Source organism: Protobothrops mucrosquamatus, unplaced genomic scaffold, assembly GCF_001527695.2.
Source record: "Protobothrops mucrosquamatus isolate PMUCROS unplaced genomic scaffold, P.Mucros_1.0 scaffold277, whole genome shotgun sequence".
NCBI classification, from domain to species: Eukaryota; Metazoa; Chordata; class Lepidosauria; order Squamata; family Viperidae; genus Protobothrops; species Protobothrops mucrosquamatus.
Window position 1 is genome coordinate 611,346 of NW_015386621.1, and position 17,967 is coordinate 629,312.

Here is a 17,967-nt window from a genome sequence, read left to right on the forward strand (position 1 = left end):
CCTCCAATTTTCAGTCTCAGAAGTGTGTGGTTCAATGCCCGTTTCATGTGTAACAAGGCTTCCTTTAAAAATAAAAGGAAAAAAAATGACTAAAGTTCATAAGGATGTGAACGCAATCCTTGGTTTTGAATCAGTGTTTATAGACTGGGCATCACAAGATCCAGCGTTCTCTTCACAGCTGCTCTTGCTATGATGCTTGGCGATCTTTTTGCCATTCCACGAATTCATCAAGAAGAACAGGCCCTGGGAGGGAGAAATAGCAATTACAAACTGCAGTACTTCAGAGGAAATTCAGACTTTAGCAGTGGCAAAGACAACATATTCCAAAGTGGATGATCAACCATTCTTTTAATTGATTTGTTGTGCTTTTATGCCATTTCATTCATTTTGACTCTAAGACCTAGGAACACTGTAAACAAACAAGAAAGCAATCTACTATCATTACAACCTTAGGCAAGACATTTTTTTTTAATCCAGTGCTGAAAATTAAGAATTTTTGGAAACAATTTTGTGATTTATGAGTGGGCCTAATGAGGAAACGTGTCCTAACATGCAGTTTAGACTTTCTTCCCTCGTGGCTAAGAAATATTCTTTGCATTCTTTGCTTAAAATATGCTGACATGTAACTATGTTAGTTTTATTTTTATTTTTATTTTATTTTTTTATTTTTAAAAAAAGCAGAAGCAGAAGACAACACAGGAAAAGAATTCTCGAAACAATTATCTACACTGTACTACTCTTGAGAGAAAGCATGGAAAGTGGACATTAAAGACAATATTAATCAAATTTTATCGACTCTACCTCATGTTATTTGCCAGTATATGGTATTCTGCAACTACATGGCCAGTCTACTGCTAGCAAAGATTTAAAAAAAAAATTGGAAAAATGTTTGGTTTTTTATTTTAAAGCAGAGCAATAGGTAATACTTCCATTTATGGAAAAAATAGGAACACAATGAGCCTTCTTCTTTTTCCCCAATTCTTACTGCTAAAAATGAACCACAGCCCAATTTATCCACTTCAGAATTAGGCCTTGTCCATGCATTTGCATTGGATCTTCCATTAGTATATATTCAGAATTGGTGGCAACTATATAATTTGATTATAAGCTGACATATATGGCCTCCTGTGAACAGAGATTATTAACCTTTCTGGCTTTTTCCCTCCCTCTACAACAGATATGTCAAACTCCCGACATCACATGACGTCGCGCAACGTATCGGGAGAATTTTGCCATTGCTGGCAATGGGGTGGGCGCGGCTTCCAGATGATGCGTCTGGCCCGCGGACCGGCAGTTTGACACTCCTGCTCTACAAGTAGTGACAAGTAGTAATAACATTTTAAAAAAAATATTTTGTATAGAACTACCTTGCAACAAGATTTATCAGGAAAACAAAAGACTGAAGACAAGGTATATGTTAAAACTGCAATAAGTCAGCTTGGAGAATGAGAGCTACAGATAAATATAAACAGCAACACTCTGCAATAAAACGAATGCCCTCTTTGCTGGAAGACTCTTGAGCCACTTATACCTCCCAAAAACGTAAGGTAAGATAAAAAGTAGCAAGCATTTTTATATTATATTCTTCAGTTAAAGATTTATTTCATCTGAAATTTGAGAATAAATTCATTCTCTCACTCTGCTTTTCCTTAGGGAAAAATTACATCCATCCATTCATCCACGTACCTACCTACCTATCCCAAGACCTATAAAATACATAGATTATTAAGAAGATGGTGGGATTTTAATTAAATGCCCTAAATGAAATGGAATACAGGTAGTTCTTGATTTACAACTGTAACTGGGCCCAACATTATGACTAAGTTGTGGGGGTTGTTAAGCAGGCCACGAGAACACACCCAAACATTATGACTTTTGTGGCAGCTGTTAAGTGAACGATGCGGTCATTAAGCAAACACGGCAGTCATTAAGGATATTGAGTGAATTCATTTTTACCAATAGCTGTTTTTTCTGGAAGTAAATGCTGGAAACTGACAAAAAAAAAAGCGAAAATCATGGTCCAGGATGCTGCAAACAGACATAGTTGGTTGCCGAATGGCAAAATGCAATCATGTGACCGTGGCCAGGTGTGTGTATGGCCATTTTAACTTCAAAAACAGGTTGTAAGTAGTTCTGGGGAGGATCATGGTAAGTTCAAAGTTACTAAGTGACTTAAATGAAGACTACCTGTATCTAGATTCCTTTCACTCAATATTCAGGCATGGGCACAGAATAGAAGCTACACTGATTTCTCTGTGGATTTTTTTGTCAGGACTTGGATAGGAGGATGAAAGGCTGTACTTGACCTATCAGTGGTACTCAATACCATCAATAATGGTACCTCTTTAGCTTCCTCCAAGGGTTGGAGGGTCAATGGCACTGATTTACATTGGTTCTACTTCTTAATTAGATGTGCCAACTGTGAGGAGGGGCTCAGTTCTGAGTCCCAAAGGTGCTTTTTCACGAGGCAACTGGACTTTCTTGTGTTTCTTTGAAGACGTTTCGTTTCTCATCCAAGAAGCTTCTTCAGCTCTGACTGGATAGTGGGGAATGGAAAGATTTATATTCCTTGCAGACAGATGGTCATTTGCATTCATTTAGTGAGTCGTTAGTGCTACCTGGAGGCTTATCTGTCTCTTCAGGGTCACCTGAATAGTGCAAATGTGTGTGGAGTCTTCTTGGAACTGTTGAAAGGACTGTGTTGTAGACTGGAGATAGATGTTGTATCCCCCCCCCTCTGTTGACAGAGAGCCATTCAATTTTGACATGTGGTCTCTTTGACTCCTCTTTCAAACCAGCGGTCCTCTCTGTCCAAAATATGGACTTTGCTGTCTTCGAAAGAGTGGCCTTTGTCTTTTAAATGCAGATGGACTGCTGAATCTTGTCCTGATGGGTTTGCTCTATGTTGTGCCATACGTTTATGAAGTTGTTGTTTTGTTTCCTCAATTTACAGATCTGCACATGGCTCACTGCATTGTGCTGCATATACCATGTTGCTCAGTTTGTGTCTGGGGGTTTTATCCTTGGGTGGACAAGCTTCTGCCTTAGTGTATTCTTGGATTGAAGTGTGCACGCATGTTGTGTTGGTTGAAGAACCTCCTGAGCTTTTCCAATATTCCTGCAACGTAGGAATGACTACGTTGTTTCCGTTTATTGTTTTCTTGGTCTGTTATGGAGGAGCTCCTGCTGGGTGTTTGTTTGACATTGGATGAAGGCCCCTTTGGGATAGCCACAAGTTCTGAGGGCTTCCTTGATGTGTTTTAGTTCTTTGCTCCTCCATAACAGATGAAGAGAACAATAAATGAAACAACGCAGTCATACACACATACAACTATTAAAGACCAAGACATGTGCAAAGTAATGCATATGATGTCTACATGTAATGATTTTATCATCTGAATGGAAAGAAACAAGGATTTATAAAGATAATATAAACATATTTGAAACGGCAATGCTAGATGTGGTGTAGAAAGAGACTTATCAAACCATAATATTACCTAGTCATGAAACATAGGCATGCAGAGTCCCATAATTCAAGAACATTCAATTCATACACCATCCTAGTATAGTTTCTCAATATTGTGTTGGGAATGCTATTGTTTTTGACTGATTCATACAGATACAAAAAAAATCAATTAAACTAGACTTTGAAAATTTTGTATATCCTGAAGCACCACAGAAATGAGTATGTTCAATAAGTAATGTATAAAGCTCCAAAAGGAGATTAAAATGACATATGAATTCAGATTAAATTTATTCTTTAGGTATCCTATATTCTCCATATTATGGAAAACTGAAGAAGTTTAAGAATATCTTTCATTATAAGTAAAATATGTACCCATACATCAAAATATGCTGATCAGCATGTATGAAACATTTTTGTCTGATAACATTAACAGAGTTGATACGATAATAAAAATATACACTCGGGTTGTGATATAGAGAGATTCAGATTGAGTACACTACATAGCACTTCAAAAAAAGGAAACGCCTCGACCCCACCCATACCGGACGTACACTACGTAGGTCGGACACCCTGGCGGTCAAACTGTGAGGACGAAATCTCCTAGATTTATTATGGTTTCATATTATAACGCAATTAGAGAAAAAAACATTCCAAGCTCAAACAACCATTATGAATATTCCAGGAATGAAATAAAACTTGGATTTCTGGGGACGCATCACTTTGTGTTCTGAAAAACACTAAAATTTTAGAGTTGTTTTTCCAAAGGTACACTGAATAGTTAAGGTGCAGCAACTTTTGTTTCCACAAATATGTTACAGCAAAGTTTTTTGGTGGAATATTACAAGCAGGGCTGTTTTGTTCCAAGCTTGAAATAAAAGATGTTCTATGACACCTAAACCAATATAATTACACCTAAACTGCCTATTTATGCTTTTTTTGTTTTCATATGAATATTACTGATTCAATCTCTTTATAACTGTAATGAAAACTGAAACCTTTCCAAAATAATGAATATAGAATACTTACATGCCCCATCTTCATCGTAGTTACTAAGATCTGCATGGACAGTTCTACTGAATTCTAACACATTGTACCACTGATCTTTGTTAATTACTTTGTATTTTGACTGCTGAAGAAAAATAAGAAATGTCACCATTTGATATACTGTGCCATATGTGACAAGAATTGTATACTTTCAAAATAAAGAGTTTATAGCACATCAAGAAATGCTTGAAGAAAAAGTTTCTATGTGAATTTAAACAATCTGACTTGACTGTAATAACTTGGTTTTAGTACACTAACAAGAAACATCAGTGCATATACATCAGTCATCAAATTAGTGGTATAAAAATGTTGTAGATTTCTACTTTTAAATTTCCAACTATCATTGCCTTTATTTTGAGAGAGACATTTGACAGAGAATAATGTACTAAAAATGCATAGATTTATTCTGAAATCAAAACATTTATCGTAAGTGTGAAAACATAAAAATTAAAAAGCATAAAAAATTGCAGAGTATAGTTAGCATAAAATGTGTGAAGGAGGATTAAAACATCAACATGGTTTGATTTTTTTCTAATACATCCCTACCTCCAAGTATTGATAAAACACTGAAAACAGTGGCCATGTCCTTCCAAGAAGAAGTGCTAACATAGATTTTGCTGTGTCAATATCAAGACTTCGCTGATCTTTATCCTATACAGGTTCAAAAAAGTGCAATTTAGAAAATGTATAAAAGCGCAATTAAATCATTATTTTCTTAGACGATTCACTTACCCTTGCAAAGTCAAATGCATATCTGTAGATATTCTTAAATGTTGAAATGTCATTCAATTGGGATCGCAAAAAATCAAATTTACTTTGTAGCTTTTCTGTACAGTCACATCTTAAATAAAAAAAATAAAATAGTTACATGTCAAATATTTGGGGAAAGGAAATGGGTGTAGGTATAATTGAATACACAGGCTATTAGACTCCAGGGGTCTCAAGCTTGTGACTCTGCATGTAATTTTTTACAGCCTACAATGTCCCTAATCTTATCTTTGCTTGTATATCAAATCAGAAATTCTCTATTGTTTAGTACATTTGAATATACTATTTCTGAATTTTGAGCATTTCTCAAAAGACAAAATGAAAATGTAATAAAATCACTAATTATGATCTGGATTGTATGTAGTGCCTTAAATGTGCAGCTAACCTGGGATAGGGCTAATGTTTTTTTTAATGTAATAAATTTATGTTTAATGGCAATCTGTGATACTCTTCATTTTCTAAATGTTTGCCTTAACAGGCCCTTTTGCGTTAGTGAATGAAAAGGCTTTAGTACAGTGGTTCTCAACCTTTTTAATGCCGCGACCCCAACCAGTCGTAAGTCGAGGACTAAACCGGTCGTAAGTCTAGGACTACCCAACCGGTCGTAAGTCGAGGACTACCCAACCGGTCATAAGTCGAGGACTTTCCCTGCCCGGGAGCACTGCACATGCGTGGTTCTGCCCCCTGCGCCGGCTGAGGCGTAGCTGGCAAGCGGCAGAGACGGAGCAGGCCGACCACCAGCTGGCCCAGCCCAAGGGAGATAAGGCACCTGCCGGAAAAGGGGAAAAAAATGGTGGACAAAAAAAATGGCGGACAGCCTTGCTTGGCGACCCCCGTGAAATGGTCGATCGACCCCAAATGGGGTCCCGACCCACAGGTTGAGAACCACTGCTTTAGTATTAAGGCCCTGCTTTCTGCCTTTTTTCAGGTTCAGGGCAATATTAATGCAATCAAATACAGAAAATGATGCATTTCCTTACATATGTAATCGTTCTCCCTTTCTGTTCATTAAACATTGCAATTTAATGGTAGCTTTTGGAGGAGCTCTGAAAATTACATCCAAGATATTGGGGGGGGGGAGGAATAACACAATTAAACATTGAAATAAATAATTTTCTAAATTAAACAATTAAAAATTAAAGTTGTTTCAAAAATTCAAATGCCTGCATTGTATAAATGGATACCCTGGGAACAACCTTGGGAAGCTGCTCTATTCATAACAGGTACAAGAGCTTCGTGATCCCAATATCTAGCCAGAAATGACTAATGGATGCTAGCCCTGCAGCTTTCAGTACAAGATAATCTTGCTTCAACTAGATTTCACCACTTTGTTTTAGAATTTTGAAGCGAATTTCGTTCCTATTCTCCTATTCCTCTCTCAATCAGAATAAAGCTGGAAGGGACCTTGGAGGTCTTCTAGTCCAGCACCCTGCTCAAGCAGGAGACCCTATACCATTTCAGACAAGTGACTGTCCAGTCTTTTCTTAAAAACCTCCAGTGATGGAACGCCCACAACTTCTGATGGCAAGTGTTCCAGAAGTTAATTGTCCTCACTATTAGGAAGTTTCTCCTTAATGCCAGGTTGCTTCTCTCCTTGATTAGTTTCCATTCATTGTTTCTTGTCCTGCCCTCTGGTGCTTTGGAGAGTAGGTTGACCCCCCCCCCCTTTGTGGCAACCTCTCAAATATTGGAATACTGCTATCATGTCACTCCTAGTCCTTCTTTTCTCTAAACTAGTCAAACCCAAATCCTGAAACCATTCTTCATGTTTTAGTCTCTACCTTTAATCATCTTAGTTGCTCCTCTTTGCACTTTTTCCAAAATCTCAACATCTTTTTTGTAATGTGGTGACCAAAAGTGGATGCAGTATTCCAGGAGTGGCCTTACTAAGGCTTTATAAAGCGATACTAATGCTTCATGTGATTTTGATTCTATGCCTGTTTATACAACCAAGGATTATATTAGCTTTTTTGGCTGCTGCCACACACTACTAGCTCATATTTAAGTGATTGTCCACTAGGACTCCAAGGTCCTTCTCAGTTACTGTTTTTGAGCCAGGTCTCGCCTAATCTATGCTCATACATTTGGTTTTTCCTACCTAAGTGTAAAATGTTGCTTTTCTCCACATTAAATTTCATTTTGTTGGACAGGGCCCATTGTTCAAGTCTATCAAGATTTTTTGGGATCCTGAGCTTATCTTCTGGGGTATTGGCTATTCCTGCCAGCTTAGTATCATCTGCAAATTTGGTGAGTTCCCCTTCTATTCCCTCATCTAAGTCATTTATGAAGATGTTGAAGAGTACTGGGCCTAAGACGGAACCTTGTGGTACCCCTCTGCTTACTTCCCTCCCTGTAGATGTAGTACCAGTAAGGACGACTCATTGAGTGTGGTTTGTCAGTCAGTTACAAATCAATCTGGTGGCGATGCTGTCTATCCCACATTTTTCTAGCTTACCAAGAAGCAGGTTGTGATCTACTTTGTCAAAGGCTTTGCTGAAGTCCAAGTATACTATGTCCACAGCATTTCACTGGTCTACTAATTTGGTCACTTTGTCAAAGAATGAAATAAGATTGGTTTGGCATGATCTGTTTTTAACAAACGCATGCTGGCTTTTAGTTATAACTTTATTTGTTTCTAGATGTCTGCAGATCTGTCTTTGATTATCTTCTCCAGTATCTTCCCAGTGTGTTCTCTGGGGATAGTATAATTACCTGCTCAAAGGTAATTGCATGAGCACCTTTGTACATGCTCTGAGGGATCTTTCTGTGCTCAAATCTGCACATGAGCTATCACAAACTAGTATCTTCAGATTAATTTGAAGGATGTAACATACAAGCAAAGTTAATCGTATTTGCAGCATTTTGTTAAATGAAAATGTGCATATGTATCCAAATGTTTAGACATATCGAAGAGAGCTTAAAATAGAAGTTCTTACTGTAATGAGGTCATCCCTTTTAGCCACTCTTCTTTTGTAAAAAATCCCATACTTTCAGCCTCTAATTTCCAGGCTAAAACTAGCATAATAATCTGTAAAGGAATAAAGAAATAAAAGTGGGCTCAGAGGGGGGCGGGAATCAAATTTACAAGAAACATTTTAAACAATGGCTGGCCGCAAAAGTTGTTTATCAGTCCAAATCTCTACTCTTTTCAAATGTGTTGGGACTACACATTTGAGGATTTGCAACCTTGCTGACGCTAAATTTCCATTTCTATTTAAGTATTTATTTATTTAATTCAGTTTGTACATCGCCTAGCTCCCAACAACCGTGAGTGGTTCACAAAAATATATATAAAAGTATAAAACAATTAAAACACAACAAAAGTAGAAGTTGGCAAAACAAGGCAGCAGCAAATACACACCCACTTCTTGAAGGTGACTAACCAAAAGGCTGGGCAAAAGACAGGTCCTTCAAGGCCTCCGAAATGCAAGAAAAGGATAGCCTCGTCTGAAGCCTCTGTATGAAATTATACCAAAACCTTTTATGTTCTATCCTCCATAGCATTAAAATGTTCTGCAGGAAGTGCCTGGCCCTACCTTTTAAAAAACGTTTTGAAGTATCCCCATTGTTTTAGAATGCCATACCCCCAGAAATGCACTGGAGATTCATCAGGTACCACCCTTTCGGAGCCATTTAAAACAATCCATCAAAACACATCAAATATTACAAATACTTTTGGAGCCATTAGAACAATATTACTGATGGATACCAATTAATAGTAGGTTTTGGGTGCCCATCATTTTTTTTGTTCCTGATGGTATGCTACATTTGATTACTTTTATATAGTACTTGGAGAGCTATTAAAGATCTTTTCCTACAATCTTAGGAAATCCACCACTTAACCATGAAACATTAAAATGATCACAAATGTGCTCTGGAATATGCAGTGGCACTTATGTAGCTGCAACACTTTAAAATACCTGTCGTCTTTTTCTTGAGTCATGCAGTGCTCACTATGGCAGAATCCCAAGAAAAGGTATATCCGATTTAAGAAGTTGGAGGCAGGTGTTAGTTAAAAATAAAAATTTGGGGTTTTCACATTTCGATACAAACTGCTGCATGGTCCTACTTGGTAATACTGTGAGTGCATGTACCGTATTTGCATTACACATTACTTTGGTAGTCTCTTAAAGTCAAAGCTGCAGGGTTGTAGTCAGATTGTTTTGGAAATTATGCAGCAATACTTGCCACCAGCTCCTTAGTTTCAAAACTGAGGGAAAGTCTGTGATTGTTTGATCATTTCATTGCAGGTATTAATCAGTGAGCACTTCCCATCTAAACTCTCAAACCAAAATGCTCCCCAATTATATTTCAACCAGGAAAACTGATTAACATAATAAATACCCACCCAATGGCAGTTGAGATACTCTACAATGGCTTTTCCAAAAGGAAATAGAGTGGTCCCTTGGAGGGACCAAGAAATTTGTATCCTCAACTTTAAAGTCTGGCTGTCAATGATACTGCTAAAAATGTTTGGTTCTATCATAAACGTAATAATTAGAGTATATTGCTATTTATGTGCTGATTAGTTCCTTGCACTGATTACTGTCAACCGCTGTAAGTATAATATATATTGGAGCATCTGTAAGGAGAAATAGATACTTAAGCCTTCCTACGCATTCTAATATCTTCACTGTTGTTCTTTCTTTGCATATTATTGACTTTGGAAGAAAATATAAAAACATAGGGGTATTATACAGAAAACAGTGCAAGGAAGTTTCAGCACTTTAAGATCTGCCCACGCCCAAATGTATTAAGAAATTATAGGATTCCAGTTGTAAAACTGAAATATTTTTTAAAAATCATTTTTTTAAAGTTACTAACATTTGCTAATTTGTGACAGTAATATTAAGAAAGAGTAGAAAATCAAAGAATGGACAATATTTAAAGGATATTAGCCATTTTGTGGCTTACGTTTTCAGGTTCAACACCAATATCTTCACAGAATTTTTCCATTCCTTCAGGTCCTACAACTTCATCATCACCTTCAAAGGAAAAAAAAAAGGCGTATCATGCTATATTAATCTGTCTCTGCCTCATTCAATGCCCAATCATAGTCAAAGCTGGAGTAGGATGGGAAACCAGCAGAGAGAAGCAACAGACTCTGTTCTCATGAGTCACTTCAGTGTTGCATATAGTTTCCTAATTACACCATATTCCAAATGTTTCACTGAAATCAGTTTCTGCCATCCAATGTACAGTTCCAGTTTTGAATGATTAATTTGCATTATAAAAGAACACATAAGATATGTTCATACATATGTGAATTTGAAGCAGAATCTAAATTTGCCTATCTCTATATAATAGGAGACATATGATGTTGATACAATTATAAAGAAAGACTGACAATCATTTAAGTATTTTAGCATGAGATTAGCACTTTTTCTATGAATATAGAAAGATGGAAAAAATCTAAATGGTTTTTGCAATATATTTGTTTATGTTACAAATATTTATTCATTTGCAAACAAAATATTTTGTAAAACATCAGTTCATAGTGTAACTGAATATATATATATCTTGCTCTTCTCTAACAATTCAGGTTTCTGCAGCATTACATTTTCTAATATAAAGAATGTTTTCCTGGTTTGAATATGTATTCCTTCTGTCCTGGATAAATAAATAAATAATAATCTCATACCATTGGACCTTAATGGGTTTAATTTTGACCAGTCACTGTTTCTCAACCCAACCTGCTTTTCTGAGAGAATGAAATATTTTGTATCCATGTTTATAGGAATAAAAACAAAAAAAGAAGAAAGGTATTTTGACTTCATAAAAATGTATTAAAGTATTCCTCTGTTTTAACTGGTAGGCATACTTGGATTGATCAGGATGGTATAAGTCAGGGGTAGGCAACCTTGGCTCTTTTATGACTCGTGGACATCAACACCCAGAATTCCCGAGGAATTCTGGGAGTTGAAGTCCATGAGTCATAAAAGAGCCAAGGTTGCCTACCCCTGGTCTAAGTATTCAACTACAGTTTGCTTAAATGGGGTTTGTTGAATAAGCAACCATTATCATGGATAATATATTTTGTTAAGCCATAAACCTTAGTTTGCAAACTTCCTTGGATAGATTTATACCATTCACCTACCTAAAGCCAAACAAATCACAATAGTTATATATTTGATGTGATATTCAACAAACCAGGTGAAAAAGTTACAACATAGCTCAATATGTGAACAACAGAATTTCACACCTGAGAAACTCCCGTGTATATTCTTCCCTCTAACCCCCGGGTGTCAAACTCGCCGTGTCACGTGACGTGTTGCAACATATCGAGACTTTTTTCGCATTGCCAGAGCTGGGGTTGGCACGGCCTCCGCATGATGCAACCGGCCCACGGGCTGTCAGTTTGGCAGCCCTGTTCTAACTCAAGAACACTCTCTCTTTTAAAGTAATGTGCTGCCATCATTCCCCATGTTATATTTAAATATTTTTAAACAGATGGTTAGTTTCACATTAAAGAGGAAACATGCAGAGCACAGTCCTAGTATTACTAAGTAATTACATTAACCATGCATTAGTTTCATACCTGCATATTCATAAAACCAAGCCAGGCACTTCTTGCTTGAAAAATGCTCCTCACCACTTATTACTTTATTGGAAGCTGGTGACCTGCAATAACTTAAATACATATTTAAAAAGATGTTGGTAAACATACTATTACTTTAAAAATCCCCAATTATGGCTTATTAATAGATAACATTATCTAGAAAATACTTAAATTTGCAGCTTTAATTTACTTCTTTTTATATACTTTCTAGGGAGCAAACTACCTTTTCTTTTGAAGTACAAAAGTGATGTCTTTTTTTTCCCTTTTCTGGATATTCTCACAACCCATTCTAAAGTTTAAAGAATTAACAAGCTATGTAACAAACCAAGGTTTAGTCATTTTATTCTGTCAATAAGTTTTTTTAATCACTAATTTACAAAACATCTTGGCATAATATAATATAAATATAATTCAGAAATAAAAGCTCCACACAAAACTCTTTAACAAAGGTTTCAATTACATTTGCATGTAACAAGTGGATTCCCCTTGGAGTAGATGATCCTAAAGGTAACACTGGCCCAAACCAAGTCATATAGGCTTTTTTAGATATCTACTGTCAATGTGGCCAAGAAACCTCCCCAGCAACGCAACTTCTGCAACACAATCATTATTCTTCTAAACGAGGTAAATCTGTAGGTAAACAGATGCATTCTATGACACAGCTGCAACTTCTTGAGTGATTCCTGTGCAGTAGTTTATATTGCAGTAGTTTAAACGAGATATGACAAAGTTATAAATCAGCCTTAGCACCTCTGGACCACGCAAGGATGCAACTGGAATACCAAGTAAAGATTCTGAAAGGATTTTAGGTCACAACTGCTATCTCCTGCTCCACAAGGAACCATGGCTCCAAGAAAACCTCAGATTACATACCTGCTACTTCAGGAAAAGTCAGTCAGATTAGAATACATGGAAGAGTTCATGGATTCAGAGTTCCTATACCAACAAAAGCTCTGACTTGCTGCAATTCACTCCAAATCTGGCACCTCCTCCACTCCCTTATACCCTCCAGGATAAAGATCTAAAGCTAGATATCATCAGCACATTATGAAATGTAACTGCAAAATGATAATCTCTCCAGTGGGTAGGTTTAGATATTAAATAAAATGGCCAATGGGGCTGAATTTTTGAACGGCTCCCATTGAAAGCTCAAGGGCTGGTACACTCAATCAAAACCGATTGGAAACACATTCAGGAATGAGCAAAACCAGTATAGGACTAAGGTTTAATCCCCAAACCATACTGGTGGTCCAAAATTATACCAAGGTGATGGGTACTGAATGCTGAAAAATCTAACAAGTCATCTGTAAGAGTAGCTGATGCAGTTTCCCTCCCATCCCCAGGTATAAAACCCAAATGGAAGGAATCCAGACAATCCATTTCATCCAGAAACCTGTATACTTAAGTCCAACCATCTTATTAAAAAGGGTATCTGCCAGTAATTATTTAGGGCAGCCAAGTGAATGATGGCTTGGGGAGACTTATATCACCACCTTACTGAAGGCTGGTATCATCTCCTTCCTCAAGAAGACACTCACCTCCTGCATCAATGTTTTAATTCCTTTTCTGGCCACATATATCAGGCAGGAAGAGCACTGATATAATTTGCAGGCAACTGAGCTCATCCCACAGAGGAACCAGTATGCTTCCTCAGGAGTTAGAGGCTTGAAGAAATCCCAGATGATCTTGCAAGATGTTAGGCTTGACATCTCATGAGATCATGCCCATGACAAAATGTTTTGATAATTATTCCATTCCTAGATATATTACTATAAAAGTAAATCCTATCAAATTCAAGAGGTCTTAGCATTTCAATTTGACAACATATTCCCTATTGAGATAGATGAGTCATATTTTAAAGGCCATGTAATATGTGCCTGTCTGCAGAAAGTAATGTTTTAGTATAACTGAAAGCCTATATAGTCTAGATGACATTCAACATTCATACCCAGAACTAAAAATATAAGCCAAAATTGTACTGTACTGAACTGTCAGTTGGGAAACATCTAAACATTTGATCTATTGTGTTTTGAGCCTCAGAAGCATTTGGACAAATTGCTAAATGCTATGAAAAACTGAGAAAAAATGGGCACTTCCACCTCTTAGAAAAATAACGGGGTGATGCAATTTGTTCTTTACTGGTACAGAATGCAATACCACAATAAGGATCTTAAGTAATAGGAAGCAGATTCCAATTAAGGAAACTATCCTGCAGTAGAAGTGGAATGAATTGACTAGTGAAATTTCATTAAATGTGTTCAACTTGAGGGTGGACTGAAGAAATCTGTCAGGACTTTTTAATTTGTATTCCCATACAAAATAGGACTGAATGCAATCTTACACATAGCACTTAGCAGCTATAAAGGCAAGCAATTAGAAAGATAATTGAATGTATTAATTTAATTCATTTTACCTGCCCTTGAGTGACTGAATATTTACTATGCTTGTAATACAAAACTGAGGGCAAGTGTTACTACCATTAAAAAGGCTGGCAATTGTAGCTCACGGATGCATTTATATTGTAGTCTTCACAGTATATTAAGTAAGTTATTTACAAAATGGCTGCTATGACAAATAATAAAACACATCATTTATGAGAAAGAAAACTGGAAATGTTGCCTCTTGCTATCTCTTCCATTTCTACAGGATATTATTTACTATCTAATCTTTTGGTGGACATTTCCAAAAAAAGCATGAACATCTTTCATTTGTTAAAGAACATCTGGCTACCTGAAATAACCAGTGCTATTTAAATTTCTGCAATGCTTTTTATAATGAATTGTAGGCAGCATGTTGCAGAGAGCTATTCTCTTCTACTTTAAAACACTACACTAACTGTGGTTTCATTTCATCCCTTTTTCAAGTAACAGTAAGCTAAAATGAAGTGCAATTGAATGTGTAGAACATCATGGCTGCATCTGCAATCTCAGGTGTTACTATTTCAAGGCATCCTTTTCCATTAGTTCTGAAACATCTGTCACACTATTATATATAATGCCTAACAGGTTTCATTATGCTCTTTCAACAGCTAATATTATCTTTAGTCCAATATACTTTCACTATTGATTGCAGCAAATTTTAACTCTGCAATTCTAGAGCTATGGTCCACGTAACAGTTTAGTTGGTATTCAGGGAACAAGTAGAACATGTTTGAGATTCTAACAGCACAATTCTATGCATGTATATTTAAAAGCTTGTCACGCTGACTTTAACAGTATTTGCACTCCTAAATAAGTAGCAGCTTTAGGAGAGCAGAGGGAGAGAACAGTGTAGTTACCTTTTTTATAGTAGATTGAAAAAGTTGTGGTTAGACTTTGGGGTGGGCCTTGTGAACAGAATTCAACTTTTACATTATCATTTTACATTACATTATCAATCAACTGGCTAACATTTCTGCAAATATATGCAATAAATTATATTTTTAAATAAAATACTGATTCATTACCATACAATATATAAGCAGAGAGATGACCAAAGATGTATCAATGTAATCCTTTCTAGTGTAAATTTTAAGATGTTATGTCAAAATCTACACTTTAGCTATCTTTTTTAATAATTTGTCTCTAACAGTGTTAAAAGATGAAAAGTCTAAGAATTTTTACATATTTGATGAAGAGTAATTCTTTGAACACCTTCATTACATCTTGACTTGTATTGGAAAAGTAATGGGTACAGAATAATAGGGGTAAATGGACATGTTAATTTTTTTTCTCTTCAATTATGTCTGATTCTCAGAGACTGGCAATTCCCTGTTTTCTCGGCATGGTTTTCCAAAAGTTGTTTGCCATTGCCTCCTTCCTAGAGCTGAGAGAAAGTGACTGGCCCAAGATCACCCAGTTGGATTTGTGCCCAAGGCAGAACTAGAACTCTAGTAGCTTTCCCAGTTTCTATTCTGATGCCTTAACCACTACACCAAACTGCCTCTCTACAACAGAGTAAAAACATAAAAAAACACCTAAGATGGATGTCCCTAAGCAACTAGCAACTAAGAATAGAAAACTCTAGTGGAATATAATTGCTTTAACAATCTTATGAAGAGGAGGGTATTTTATGAACCTCAGGGCTGGGTAAATAATTCCAAAGTACTAGGAGGCACCCACAGTGCCCAATATTAAATCCTGGAAGGTCTGTATTTATCAAGACAGAAAATTTCCAGTTAAGAGATAGCGAATTCTGTCTAGCCTTCATTCAGTTTATATGCCAACTTGCTCCTCCAACCAGCTAGCAAAAATTAAAACAGAATACGCACACATACATTCACTTTTCAGAGTGGGTGGCATATACATTTAATAAGTTGTATGTGTGTACATACACACACACAGATATGTTTATGTATAAATAAAATCAGCTGAAGGTGAAATTACACTACTCTTTCCTAACCAGCTTCCTTACAGACATGTTGGGCTGCAACTCCCATCATCATAAGGCAACATGTTCTATTTCATCCTGTCCATAGGCACCTGGAGGAAGGATAAGCAGGGGAGGGGCAAATAACACATACATCATGATGTCAGCAAGCAAATTACAGAATTTGTATACTTGACTGGATGCCATTTCATCCTTCATATAATATAACACATGCTGTTATTTTAACACCATGTGGTTCGTTGTAGATACCCCCATAGGGTCTGGTTGGGGGAAATGCCTTTACTATTCTCCATTACAAATCATTCATGGATTTTGCAATCACGAGTGCAGACCAAGCACACTAGAGCTGACGAAGGCTCCTTGAAACATTACTGTCATCGTGCAGAGCAACGTTCCCCTATCAGATGCTCACAGGATGTTCATGATTTCAGCTCCCAAACAACCCAGCCAGCCAGGGTCCTGAATGTCTTGCTAATGTGTGAGTTTAATCCAAAACACTTGCAAAGCAGCACTTAGGAGAAAGTTGCTACAGAATCATCAGTGAACCTACAGTACTAGCCCTTCAGGCAGGAAGCAGTACAAAGAAAAAAAAATCATCCTAAGACAGTGGTTCTCAACCTGTGGGTCGGGACCCCATTTGGGGGTCGATCGACCATTTCACGGGGGTCACCAAGCAAGGCTGTCCGCCATTTTTTTTGTCCACCATTTTTTTTCCTGCCATTTTTTCCCCCTTTTCCGGCGGGTGCCTTACCTCCCTTGGGCTGGGCCAGCTGGTGGTCGGCCTGCTCCGTCTCTGCCGCTTGCCAGCTACGCCTCGGCCAGCGCAGGGGGCGGAACCACGCATGCGCGGCGCTCCCGGGCAGGGAAAGTCCTCGACTTACGACCGGTTTAGTCCTCGACTTACGACCGGTTTAGTCCTCGACTTACGACCGGTTGGGGTCGCGGCATTAAAAAGGTTGAGANAGGCGCTCGTCATCGCCTTCCTCGGGGGCTCGAGCCGCGTCACCCATAAATGAGACCCCCCCCCCTCCCCCGACCGACCCGGTTGGGCGGTCCCAAAGCTAGGCCCGTCCCGCCGCAGATGCAGTACCTGCTGATTTTACATTTCTTGAGGCCCGATTCGTCGCTCGTCTGGCCCGAAGATTTGCGTTTTTTTTTCACGGGCATCTCCTCTCTTCCCCGTACAGCGGACCGAGCAGAAGACGAGGCGAGCCAGGCCCTCCAGCGTGCCCCCCCTCCTCCCGGGTGATGAGAGCGCCCGCCGCCGCCGCCGCAGCCTCTTCCGTCCTCGGCTGTTACGAAGAAGCAGCGGCTCTGGCTGCCGCCGCCGCGCCTGCTTCGTTCTCCGGCCCTTTCCTTTTCCTCAGTTTCCTGCTCCCGCCGGGTCTGCCAAGGCAAACGCACGCACGCGCGGGGGGGGGGGGCACGGACCGAAACACGCTGAGGTAGAAGCAGCCGCGGCGGCGGGGAAGCCGGCAAGGCACAGAGGAGTTCGCGAGCGCGTTTGCGCCGCCCCGACACGAAGAGGCGGGAGCAGGAAGTGACAGCGACGCGCCTCCGCCGCTTTCTCGACTGGCAGCCACTCGCCCCGCCTACTCCCGGGCGGAGCTAAGAGACGGGGACGGCGCCGACGCGTTATTAGCCCCACCTTTCCGGGAGCGTTTGCGCGCGTCACTGGGGAGACGTTGTGACGTGAGTTGAGAGGGGGCCGGGCCGGGCGTGAATTTCTCCCTGGGGCAGCTCGTGTGAGCCCGTAATAAGG

The 17,967-nt window shown here is 38.5% G+C and overlaps 1 protein-coding gene across 1 annotated transcript; it reads right to left on the reverse strand.

The window, feature by feature from the left end:
- Window positions 1–9: 9 nt before the first annotated feature.
- Window positions 10–17,403, reverse strand: DCUN1D5 (defective in cullin neddylation 1 domain containing 5). The gene is made up of 8 exons (XM_015814718.1): window positions 17,296–17,403; window positions 11,817–11,908; window positions 10,193–10,263; window positions 8,215–8,306; window positions 5,243–5,351; window positions 5,057–5,161; window positions 4,493–4,595; window positions 10–243 (listed from the first exon to the last, which is right to left on the reverse strand). Exons 1-8 carry the CDS (start codon window positions 17,370–17,372, stop codon window positions 188–190), a joined length of 705 nt encoding a protein of 234 aa, XP_015670204.1. The 5' UTR covers window positions 17,373–17,403; the 3' UTR covers window positions 10–187.
- Between the last annotated feature and the right edge of the window lie 564 nt (window positions 17,404–17,967).

Excerpts from the sequence above, each read along its gene's own strand:
- DCUN1D5 (XM_015814718.1), bottom strand. The coding sequence starts at position 17,372 with ATGCCCGTGAAAAAAAAACGCAAATCTTCGGGCCAGACGAGCGACGAA. Across the intron at positions 5,352-8,214 it reads AAAGGGATGACCTCATTACA|ATGTGACTGTACAGAAAAGC; the intron begins GTAAGAACTTCT and ends TTTTTATTTAAG. Across the intron at positions 4,596-5,056 it reads TGTTTTATCAATACTTGGAG|CAGTCAAAATACAAAGTAAT; the intron begins GTAGGGATGTAT and ends ATTTTTCTTCAG.